The 12,841-nt window shown below is 45.6% G+C and overlaps 1 protein-coding gene across 8 annotated transcripts in view; it reads right to left on the reverse strand.

Annotated features, from left to right (window-relative positions):
* Positions 1 to 12,841, reverse strand: part of UVRAG (UV radiation resistance associated) — an 89,802-nt gene that overhangs the window by 18,809 nt on the left and 58,152 nt on the right. For 7 of the 8 annotated variants that reach the window (XR_007378217.1, XR_007378224.1, XR_007378218.1 and 4 more), the window contains exon 14: positions 849 to 940. Coding sequence is in view for 5 of the 8 variants with exons in the window: in XM_048951533.1 (XP_048807490.1) it covers positions 849 to 940 (92 nt within the window). In the remaining 3 variants the exon portion in view is untranslated. Of the gene's footprint in view, positions 1 to 848; positions 941 to 3,622; positions 4,786 to 12,841 lie in introns of those variants that run through there. The other variant, XM_048951558.1, reaches the window with a different exon arrangement.

Consider the following 12,841-nt stretch of genomic DNA (forward strand, 5'->3'; position numbering starts at 1 on the left):
GGGAACATCCACCAACTCCACACCATTGGGGCAGAGGGGAATCGTTAACTGAGGGCTCCTAAAACTGCAGTGCCATGTTTAGGTGGGATTCAGGCATCCAAACAGTGAAGATGGGAAAGCAGGACACAATTGTTTTAAGGTAAGATGCTGCACAAGCATACACGATTCAAAAGATCACACATAAATGAGCACAAAGCACGTAAAGCCTGCAAGAATGTGCTTGTGAATGGTCTTGTGAAGGATATCTCAGTGGTTTGAAGGAGAGTTGCTCAAGCGTTATGCTGAAACAGCTTCTGCAAGGCATGCCAGCCTTGTGACAGAGCAGACTGGTTTCTGTGACTTTCTGTATAGAGAATGGAGAGGATTCTGGATCCTCCTCAGCAAACCAGAGCAGAAGCAGTTAGCATTTGTCTGGAAGGCTGCCCCGCCTTCAGTCACCAAATAATGGAGCTTCCCATTCAGCAACAACGCTCAACACACAACAGCTATTTCCATAGCAGTGATTGTGCTCATCTTGGTGGTCCAGCCTTAATGATTCTGTGATTATAATTCACAGGCTCCCATGCAGCTCACTTGTATTATATTCAAAGCAAATGGGAAAGCAGACGCTGGCCAGGCTTTTAAGACCTGAAGGTCTTCCATGCTCCTGGACTGCCACAGTATAGAAGGGCTGGCAGCAGTTGCACCTTACATACAGCCTTAAAAGAATGATTAATTCACGCCCTCTTTGGTCAAAACATCACATTTAAAATAATACTTTCCCTCCCACACTCCTCCAAAAGTTAGTTTTCTTGCTTTTTTTTTGTAGCATCCATCTCCTTTGAATCCCTAAAGAAAAAACCACTTACCATCTGACCATGAGCCCGAGTTCCATGAAATTTTTCAGGTTAGGAAGAGTTTGCCTTAGATCTGGAGTACTCAGCCCATGTTGATATCTAAGCTACAAAAAACAGGCAAAGATAAAATCAGTAAAGCTTTCCAAACCCCACATCCCGATGGATATCATCACGTGCTCCCTTAATCCAGCCAGTTTCCAAAGAAGCTGTAGGACAATCAAGCACTTCCAGGCCATCTATTACCTTGAAGGAAATATTCCATTTAATGCTCATAACCTCACATTAGCAAAACCCACCCAAGAACAGGGACAAACCCATCAGTCAGTACAACTGTTAAACCTCATTACACTCCTTCCGTTTCCTATCTGTAACAGGAGAGCAGCCTCACAGCTCAATGCAAAGAGCCATCAGGTGGGCAGCCCAAATTTCAACACAACGTCCCACACATTCACCAGCTCCCAACATTTATTTCTGTGCAAGTGCCATCCATCATCCTGAGCATATCAACGCACGCTGGAACCAGTAGTGGAATGTTGACACTAACGTCAACTACTACAAACACATGCTGTCCAACAGCTGAACTGAATCTGTGTTCTTTTAATGGTTTATATCAACATTTAAGTGTTTTCATAATTGAAGTCAGCGTTCAGATGCAGCACCACGTAGCTCAGAAACAGGTTCTAACATCAGCTTGCTTTAGCCCGAGCATTAATAGGCACAAACAGAAATCACGTTGGCTCCACACAAACTGCAAGTTGTTCTTACCCTCAGATTATCATACAAAGCACATACAGTATGTTCAAGGAACGTATAGACACGTGAGGGATGTGATTTTGGGAGAACTATTGGTGACTGGGGGACGGTTGGACTGGATGATCTTGTAGGTCTTCTCCAACCTTGGTGATTCTAAACATAACAGCCAATGCTGATCATTTCAAACTGCTTGTTTCTATGATATTCTATGATTTAAGAAGGCCCCTGTCTTTGAAACGAGCAAGTGGAAGGGGAAAAGAGTCTTACAGATTTGAATCCCAAAATTTGCCCTGCGCATCCTCCCTGAGCTGGTTCCAATATACGAAATAGCCCAAAATTCCAGTACCATTAGGAAAGGGTGTTGGGAGGAAGCAGTGCCAAGGTGACATGGAGCTGTCACAGAATGACTTGGATTGGAAGGGATCTCAAGGATCATGAAGCTTCAGCCTCCCACCAATGCAGGGCCACCAACCTCCCCATTTCATAGCAGCCCAGGCTGCCCAGGGCCCCATCCAACCTGGCCTCCAACACCTCCAGGGATGGACGGGGCATCACAGCCTCTCTGGGCAGCTGTTCCAGCACCTCACCACTCTCATAGCACAGAACTTCCCCCTGATATCCAACCTCATTCTTCCCTCCTTCAACTTCAATCCATTTCCCTTGTCCTGCTGTCATCTCCCCTTTCCAAGAGCTGACTCCCCTCCAGTTTGCAGGCTCCTTTCAGGTACTCAAAGCTGTCAGTGGGCATTATGTTCAAACCCTCCAGCACTTCCACCTCAGACACTCACAGACAGTGGCTGTCCCAGTTCAACACTCACAAAGCCAAGCGATGAAACACGGAACAATCCTACAAAGTTAATTTTACTGTATTTTTCGAGCTCCACACCTGTTTCTGCAATGCCTGAAAGCAGACTGCAGGAAGGCAACATCCAATGGCAAGGATTTCTGCCTCAAACCAAGAGCTCACGGAATTGTGCTCAAACAAAGCACCAAACAGGTTTTCCACAGGAAAAACTCTTGAAACTAGGAATGATTCCTATGCTCTTCTGTGTTGTAGAAAGAATCATAGAATCACTAAGGTTGGAAAAGACCTAAAAGATCACCCAGTCCAACCGTTCACCTATTCCCAATAGCTCCTACTAAACCACGTCCCTCAACACCACATCCAGCCTTTCCTTGAACACCCCCAGGCTCGGTGCCTCCACCACCTCCCTGTGCATCCATTCCAGTGCCTGACCACCTTTCTGACAAGTAATACTTCCTCATGTCCAGCCTGAATCTCCCCTGCCGTAGCTTGAAGCCATTCCCTCTGCTCCTATCACTGATGACACGAGAGCAGAGGCCGACCCCCAGCTCACTACAACCTCCCTTCAGGAAGTTATAGAGAGCAATGAGGTCTCCCCTGAGCTCCTCTTCTCCAGGCTGAACATTCCCAGCTCCTTCAGCCTCTCCTCATCAGCCCTGTGCTCCAGACCCCTCACCATTTCATTGCCCTCCTTTGAACACGTTCCAGGGCCTCAATATCTTTCTTGCAGTGAGGGGCCCAAAACTGGACACAGCACTCGAGGTGCGGCCTGACCAGTGCTGAATAGAGGGGAACAATCACCTCTCTGCTCCTGCTTGCAACACTGTTTCTGATGCAAGCCAGGATGCCATTGGCCTTCTTGGCCACCTGGGCACACTGTGGGCTCATGTTCAGCCCAGCATCCATCAATACCCCCAGGTCCATTTCCTCTACGCCGTCCTCCAGCCACACCGCCCCAAGCCTGTAGCGTCACCTGGGGTTGTTGTGGCCGAAGTGCAGGACCCGGCATTTGGCCTTGTTGAAACTCATCCCATTGGCTCCAGCCCAGCTCTCCAGCCTGTCCAGATCCCTCTGTAGGGCCTCGCTACCCCCAGGCAGATCCACACTTCCAGCCAATTTGGTGCCATCTGCGAATTTACTGAGGGTGCACTCGATGCCCTCATCCAGGTCATCAATAAAGATATTGAAGAGGACAGGCCCAGCACCGACCCCTGTGCTGACCAAACTGCTTTGGAAGAAACCCATCCCGAGCTCTGCGCTGTACAACAGGAGAGCATTTATTACGTGGTTTATTATTTCCATATGGACACGGCCGAGTCATATGGTGGGCTTGGGTTCATATTTTTCTGCTACACTGACAGAACCTGGATGAAGACAACCATACAATATAAATTGCTAAATGATCACTGCGTTCTCCTGATGGGATTACAGTGGGTTTGGTTAACCGAAGAACCAGCCCGAGGCAAGAGGAAAAAATAAATTAATTAGAAGCATTACATTTGTTGCTCCTACCACAATTGGATTTTAATAGAACACTCGTTTTTACAGTCATCCTTAAATTCTAAGGTTTCATAGCATGAAAAGAACTGGATTAAAGGATCTTTCTAATCCCAACAGCCAAGATCAGAGGAATGCATTGGAGCCGTGCTTGTTTCAAAGCACATCCAAAAAAATGTTGCTCTGGCTAAAAGCTTTGTGAGATTGCAAACAGGAGAGATGCACAGCAAGGAAAGGCAGGATGCGAGTTCTGGGAAGCCTCTAGAATAAACAGGATGGATTTTACTGTGTAAATTACATTCTGTTTGCAGGCAAACAAGAGCAGAAAAGCTGAACGTGAGCTGCCTCACTCTCCTAAAACAGAGCTCTGTTTTCAGTTGTTGAATGTCACCATCCCCACCCTTGAGAGAGCAAGGAACCAAGAGGAGATGGTTCCTTCAGCATGCAACAGACCCAGCCATCCAAAGCTGAACAAGCGCCCACAATGTGCATTCACTTCTTCGAATGACTGCACAGACCCTGCATATAAATCACTAATGATGCTCTAATTGCCATTTCCTGGCTTATATTTAGCTCCTACACACAGTTTCATGTTCTTCAGTGCCACATGACTGAGCAAACACACGTAGTGGACATGGACTGGGGAAGAACTGCACTGCAGACAGCAGGCACTTCAGAGAGTGGCCTGAAGCCTCCTCTCTGACCAGTTATTATCAACACTTATCCCACAGAAGGAAGAGATGCATCATACTTCACAAGCAGAGAGCTCAAGGAAGGAAATCAGGAAGTGAGACGTCTTAAATTATACAGAAATAACTTCTACACATCTCAAAATGAGACTTTTTGGAGCTTTCTTCCTTTGGCTTCTGGGATGACATCACTCCAGGTTGGTTACTAGAGATAAAAAGAAAGGAGTAAAACTGGTGAAAATCACAGATCGGTTTGGGTTGGAAGGGAGCTTTAAGATTATCTATTTCCAACCCCCTGCTATAGGCAGGAGGCACTCTTCTACAAGATCTTTGGAAACAAACCCAAATTCAACCCGTGGGATCCTTTCATTCAGAAGAGATCCCTACCCTCTAGAAGCTCCATGTGATAAACTGAAGTTCAGCATTATGAAAAGCTTGAAAACTCAGATGAGGCTGGATTTATAACTGTTAATCAGTAACTGCCCAGGGGCTGCTGTGTTCAAGACTCTGAGTTTTTGCTTGTCCTAAGATAATCCCAAGGGACACCTGTAAAAAAGAACCTAAAGAAACAAGAGATGAAGTTTAGATTGAGGTCGACTCCACCTCTGTAGATCAGCCTGTCATACCAGTGGGTACCTTCTATGCTGCTGTGCTATTTATTCCAGCATTGTGAAGAACCATACATGTTGAAACCAAGGTTCTCAGAGCAAAAGGTATCTTTGCCTTAAAATGTGTATTAAACTGCATAGATTCAGCTGCTCTCTTATACTCTCCATAACATAAGTGGCACAAGGACTGTTCCACTCCCTCAATTAAACTGGCTTAATAAGGAACCACTTAGCTACCTTTCTATTGCTGTGCAATACCAGGTTGTATACCCAAGACCAAAATTAGGGCTTTTCCCACTAAGCAGCTGCCTCTTATAGAAAACAAGGCTGTTCTGAAGTTACGTGCAAAGAAGAACAGACTGTTTCCTACACTAATTCCTGTTAGAACACTTAATGATCAGCAGTATACAAGCAGATGTATTTACTTCCAACCAGAAACCACAGAGTATCTGCTCTGGAATACTCTTTGTTGGGAGCTCCAAATGACTCCAATTTTGAGCTCATCTGTTCATCATTTAGCACACCGTTTCCCCAGCCATATTTATCTTGTTCTAAGACATGTGGGAGCAGTCTTACAGCTCAGACTATGTTAATAAAGTTCAAAACACCGGTCCCTTCAGTACTTGGTATGCACAACAGCCAGTCTGCATCGAAACCTCCAGCATTTCTGCACTTCCTTTAGTCTCAGACGGTGAGACAGCAGGTCAACCCTGGAGTGTGCTCTCTTAGCACCATCTGCATCCATGCAACAGGGGGAACCCAAGGCCCTCCTACACTGTGCACGTGCTATTTTCAATGACTCTCAGCTAAGTGAGGAAGGGCTTCCTCTTTTGATAGCATCGAGGAGTTTAAAAGGACATCTGCTCCGCAAATGTGAAGGCACACAAGCAAAAATAGAAGCAAGACTGTTCTCTCTCAATCAAGTTCACGGCGCTGGGAGGAAGCCAAGCATCCACAGAAGGTTTTCAGAGGTTGTCAAACGCTGGGACACGAATATAAAAAGCAAGTTTTAATAAAATGACATAGTTAATTGTTTTACAAGATCCTGGATGACTTTTCAGAGTATGAAAGAGCGCTGGCTGGGGTTCAGATGACTAAGCACAGCAGTAATGAAAACAGAAAGTGTTGTTATAATGCCTGTTGCTATATAAACAACCTTGGGGGATCAGTGAAATAATGCCTGCTGCTATATAAACAGGTGTGTGTGTTTGTACCTTTTGGGGGAAATCATAAGATTGCAGATTATTTGCACTCTTAATGTGTCACTTGCCTTTGGTTCATTAAGCCTAGCTGGCTGTTCCATCTCTGAACTGCTATGCATGTTTACTGCAAAGCTAGTCTAGAGCTGCATTAGCGAAATACAGTGTGATATATCAGTGATATCACAGAAGTAAACACTTAAATGTAAAAGATCAAGATGAGTTTCAAAAGACTGTCAGGCAATATCTATCACAGCTTAGAAGTGAATCCAACCAAGGCTTCCCTGCCACCAAATTTCTTGGGAAGCTCTGTAATGACAGCAAATCTCCAAGATCTCCTCACCTCTGAATCATAGGATGGCTTGGATTAGAAGGGATCTCAAGGATCACGAAGCTTCAGCACCTACAACAGGCAGGGCCACCAACCTCCCCATTTCACAGCAGCCCAGGCTGCCCAGGGCCCCATCCAACCTGGCCTCCAACACCTCCAGGGATGGACGGGGCATCACAGCCTCTCTGGGCAGCTGTTCCAGCACCTCACCACTCTCATAGCAAAGAACTTCCCCCTGACATCCAACCTCAACCTTCCCTCCTTCAACTTCCAACCACTTCCCCTTGTCCTGCTGTCATCTCCCCTTTCCAATGGGACTCCCCTCTGTTTTAAGAAGGAAAAAGAAGGTTGTCATTGGAAGTGACCTCCTAGAAGTGCTCAGATACAGACCTATTTTCATGGAAGTGACTTTATATTGATGCACCAACACCTGCCTTCTCCTCCCAGATGGGTTTCATTCTTCTAAGAATACTAAACTCACGAGAGAAATAAATTACATCAACAACCTTGAGAATCCATGCACCTTCATCAACCCACAGAGCACAAGCTTTTAAATTCAAACTGTCCTTAAGAAAAATAAAAGGCCTCCAGGAATATCACCTTGAACTCCCACAGTTGCTGATGTAGCACTAACAAACAAGGCATACAAACAGCAATCAAAGCAGTAAGGGGACAACAGCTGTGCTTTATGCTGGCCCTTCAAAGGCTGCTTACAATCACACTTGGTTTTATAGCATGCTTACTCTGAAACAGGCTGATCTCATCCCAGCCACGAGGCAGAGGCTGCTGTCAAGATACTCGCTTCTTCTCTTACTTTTATCTGTAACAGTGACATGTAATCATCAAGATCGCAGAATCATTAAGGTTGGAAAAGAATCCTAAGATCCCCAAGTCCACCTCCAACCCATCCCACCCTCAGCCCCTCATTCCCTGCTTTCTCTGATTTACCTTAGAATCACATTAACCTGCTGCTTCTTCCCTCCCCATCCACCAACAAGTTCTGACCACTGCCTGAGCGCAGAAGCGAAACACGGATGCTGAGCAAGCTGTTAGGTAGAATTCTTCTAATTTTTAAAGCTGAAGGCTGATAATAGGCAATATTTAACACTGGATTCTGGTTTCACAGCGATAGTGTTTATTGGAGACAGACCACAAGAAAATAAGGAAATAGGAGTACGTGTTCGAGTGCATGCAGGACGCACTATAGAACTAAAACATCTCGATGAGCCAAAAGCTGTGTTTCCTCCTGCATTCCCTTGCTCATATTAGCAAAGCCCTTCCTGACAGTAAACACAATACCTCTCCAGAGAGGTCTTGAGCATTAAGCCTTCATGGTTCAAGTCTGGTGTCCCAGTAAGGATATGGGAAACCACAGTCAAAGGGGGAAAAAGTTGCTTACATAAGTGAACCATGCCCGTAAAATGTGGTGGCCGTTATAAATTTGGTGGGCTTGTTATAAAAACAACAGACATGAGCCCCCTTGCCCATAAAGGTGCCTCTCATACACTATGACCATTTACAGAAACAACATGAAGGAAAAAAAAAAGGCAATTTAGAAGATAGAGCAGTTACTGGCCTCAGAAAAGCTTCCCCCATTCACCAGTGAAGCAGTGCAATAACTAAAACCACGTTTGCTGTTCAGCTGTAGTCTCGCTGCATTACGGCCTGAAGAAATGAAACTATGCAGCATAACCTCTCCAGGTTCAGGTCAGAACTTCTTAAAACACCCCGGTATCACAAAGTGATGTTGATTGGATTAGGAGATGTGGGCAGGTATTTCCTATGACTTCATGCAAGCTGAACGCCTGCATAAAAATCATTACGCCAGGGGCAGAACAAAAGGTCAGACATGAAAAGCCAAGAGAAAGGTAAATAATGCTCTGCACCTACACCTGAAACACACTGTTTGCTTTACACCTTCAGCTCCCCAGGTGTGATATTGCACTGCACGAGAATGTCTTAAGTTTGCTTTGTAACCTACAGACACCAAAAGGGCAATAGCTCTGGGACTGCATGGATATGCCAGAGAAATCACCTACCTTACTCAGGCTGGAAAACAGAGCGACCACAAGCTGAAAGGCTGTATGGGCTCAACCAGGGCGACTGCAGCAGTGCAGAGGATGGCTGAGCATCTGCACAAGCCTGTGAACAGCTCAGACAACAACGAGGTTTGCCCTTGTTTGGAGCCAAACAACTTGTTGAAGAAATCACAGCATGGCCTGGGTTGCAAAGGAGCACAAAGCTCATCCACTTCCAACCTGTTCCTGCTGTGTGCAGGTCGCCAACCAGCAGCCCAGGCTGCCCAGAGCCACATCCAGCCTGGCCTTGAATGCCTGCAGGGATGGATGGGGCATCCACAGCCTCCTTGGGCAACCTGTTCCATCCAGTGCCTCACCACCCTCTGGCTGAAAAAAGGAATAGGACATAGATGTGCATGTGGTATTAGATTTATGCTGTAATAAATCCATTCCAAAAGGAATAACAGGCAGTTTTCTCATTTGGTGTTGGGTCATTTTACTCTGTACCTTAAGATGTGGCAGGAAAGGAACCTGGAGAATTAGTTGTATGTGTATGAACAACAGGCTTCATGAAGCGGCATGCGTGCAGTGACAGAAGAGTAGATCTCTAGCACAAACTCTTACCTCTCCTGTGCTGTTTTAGAAAAGCCTTTTGTAAAAGAAAAGCAAAACAGAGTTTTCAACAGTTTATCTAAAGCATTGATTCAAACCTGTGGAATCTGTTCCTTAAAGTGAAAACATCCCTTGTTTCCAGAAAGCATTACTCAAAGAGCAACAGACCGCATAGAAAAGCAAGCGAGTCCATCCCAGAGATCCAACACATCACCTCTGGGGATTCTCAGCTTCCTGTCCCACATTTCACCAAAGCTGAACTGCTTCCCAGAGGACCATTCCACCATTTCCAGGTGTAACATCAGTAGGTAAACCTGTGCAGGACTTGTTTCCTTTCAGAACAACGCATCCTTCCACAAAGGATGAGGACAAATGGCTTTAAGTCACACCAACGCTGAAAATCAATTCTTATAGGATGTGGTATATTTTAAATGTAAAAGCTGAGGTCGTGGTCATTAAATCAGCATCTATTAAGCAACAACCTTCCAAAGAAAAACTAGGAGCTTATATTTATTAGATTGAAACAGGGTTTGCTTTGTTGGAGCATATAAACAGGAGGGGGAATGGCTGTTTGTGAGGGTGGATGGTGATAGGACGAGGGGGAATGGTTTTAAAGTGAGACAGGGGAGGTTTGGGTTGGATATGAGGAGGAAGTTTTGGAGCCAGAGGGTGGTGAGGCACTGGCACAGGTTGCCCAAGGAGGCTGTGGATGCCCCATCCATCCCTGCAGGCATTCAAGGCCAGGCTGGATGTGGCTCTGGGCAGCCTGGGCTGCTGGTTGGTGACCTGCACACAGCAGGGGTTGGAGCTGGATGAGCTTTGTGCTCCTTTGCAACCCAGGCCATTCTGTGATTCTGCATTTTGCTTTTCTGTTAACACAATATTAACTCGAAGGATATTTGCATGAATTATGCACCAGGTCAGCAAAGAAAGGTGCAATATTCCATTTGGTATTTCGTGTCTCTTGAAAAAGAAATCCTCTCAAGGCCTGGATTTCTAAGCATTCTGGACTGGTCAAAAATGAAACAAGCCAACAGACATCAGACACACTTATTCCTTTTGTCAGAGAACGACTCGCTCTGAACTTCACCCACAGTATACACCAAGGCTGAAAGGCACTTATGGATGATTAAACAGCTGTCATACCTAAAGCTTTCAAAACAGGATTTGTGCCCTGATGTGCCAAATCCTATCCAGAAGAGTAAGAGCCTGCCTTACAGAGGACAAAGCATTCATACTGAGCAGCAAGAGAACACAGGGTGTGGGTGGATGAGGAAATGAAAACAACAAAAAAAGAAGGCTCACACTGCTTGTCACTTGCTTGCTAATGACAGGTGACAGCAATTTTTGCCCAGAGAGGCTGTGGATGCCCCGTCCACCCCTGGAGGTGTTCAAGGCCAAGTTGGATGGAGCCCTGGGCAGCCTGAGCTGGTACTAAATGTGGAGGTTGGTGGCCCTGCCTGCACTGGGGGGGGTTGGAGCTTTGTGATTCTTAAGGTCTCTTCCAGCCCCAGCCATTCTATGATATATGATATATTCATATGATATAGGACTATGATATATTCATTAAAGATGTTCAAGTGACAGGAATGGATTTAGTGCCTCTGTGCCTTAGCATGAGTTGTTTTTTCTCCTTAAGAGATAGATGGCAACAGGGCAGAAAGTGAGAAGGCTCCCGAAGGAAAGGACAGGCCCACAAATGAAGTCCATGAGTTCCACAGGTGCTAATGCTTTGTATCTGAAAGCCAAGCCCTGCCTCCAGAGCACACACCTTACTCATTAGGAAACATTACAGACTCTTTCTTACACTAATACACTGTGCCATGGCTTGATACTTCCCACTTTCCCATCTCTTCCAATTGCCAAAAGCAATCCCTATATAAACCACAAAGCAGTTTAAGTTGGCAACGGCCTTCATGTGTGTCATCTTGACTGTATCAGGACTCCCTTTTCCTTCTGATTACTGAATCTTGGTTCTACTTTAAACACATACTCACTGTTTTAAAAACTTACTCAGCAGGCTGAAGAGTCAACATGCAGGGACGATGATGACAGCTGTGCAGCACACCAATGATCCAACACACAGAGCACTGCCGGCGATGGGCTGGTCCCCAAAATTCAGTTGGGAAAGTGCCTGTTGGCTCAGCAGGGGGTACCAGCCCCACCATTCCACCCAACCTCATCATCCTGTACAAGCAGAGCAAGAAACAGAGCCTCCAGCACTGCAGGTGATGTGATCAGGGCAAGCTGGTGAGCTGAGGGGCTGCTCATCCTTCACTGATCAATGCAGACTGCCTCCAGGCAAGGATAGGCAGGCTGCCATCTGAATGAAAGGGTGACTGCAGTTACAGCTAAGCCAGTCTCATTTCAACCTATTTTATCTTGGCATGGGCGATAGGAAAGGAAAAAAAAAAAAAAAAGAAAGCTTTCCAACCAGTTTGCAAAAAAACACATGTAAATTCCCCAGTTCTAAATGATCTGGCTGGGTATCAGCCCATTGCTGCCCTAGGAGACTTTCAGGAATGAAACCTCTCCTAAAAGCTTTTGGCTCCATGCAGCTGGAGAGGGTACTTGTGGTTTTTCAGGTGCAGTCCCTTCCTCCTTAGCATTCAAATGAATGCTTGGCACTTGACAAGATGAGGACTCTGCTCTGGATTCAACCTGTGCTCTTTCAGGAACACTTTTCCCTACGCAGTTAAATTGGCCACAGATTCAGACAGTGGATTCTTTCTGAACCGTACGTTTTATGATCTGAGGATAGGGGCCTCGTAAAAGATGTAGTATGCAAGTCACAGTATTCTGCACTCTAGGGGTCATAAGCACTGCATCTACACCGATACCCACGCAACTCTTTAAGACGCTTCTGCTCGGCAGCGTTTATTGCCAAAACAAATTTCTGCTCCTAACATTTCTGCTGTTCAACTTCCCATGGAAAAGTTTAATAGCTTCTATTATGAAACTGATTTTCTCCCATGTTAGATAGGCTAACAGAGCCAGCAGCTAGGCACCTTGCCTCGTTTAATCTTTAAGAGCTGATTTTCAGTGCAGTTTCTTACATATGGCGCTAGCAGGAAGGCATTCAACTTTTATTTCATGCAGCTATTAGAAAGATAACACTTTGACTGCCACTAAATACATCAAGACAAACTCTGCTTTTCTTCCATGCCTCTGGGAATGTTATTATGTTATTTAGACAAGCTACACAAACAACATTCCCAGGAGAGCAGGAATAGCTGTGCAAACTTCTCTACCAAGTCACACAATACCTGTAAACGTTGCCTGCCACCAAGTGGACGCGGTGGCTCTGGACACACAGAAGGAAGATTGAGACAAGGTTCCTCGCTTGCATCTCCAGTGCCGTGATGTGAAAATAAACAAATTTCCTTGGGAGAACTGACAAAAGATCGGCCCTGCAATTTGTTTTTTCTTCTCAAATAGCAAAGTTCAGACGTTGCTAATGATTGTCAGCTGAAAGCAGAACTATGTGTTGGCC

This window comes from Lagopus muta, chromosome 1 (genome assembly GCF_023343835.1).
Source record: "Lagopus muta isolate bLagMut1 chromosome 1, bLagMut1 primary, whole genome shotgun sequence".
In the NCBI taxonomy this organism is placed as follows: Eukaryota; Metazoa; Chordata; class Aves; order Galliformes; family Phasianidae; genus Lagopus; species Lagopus muta.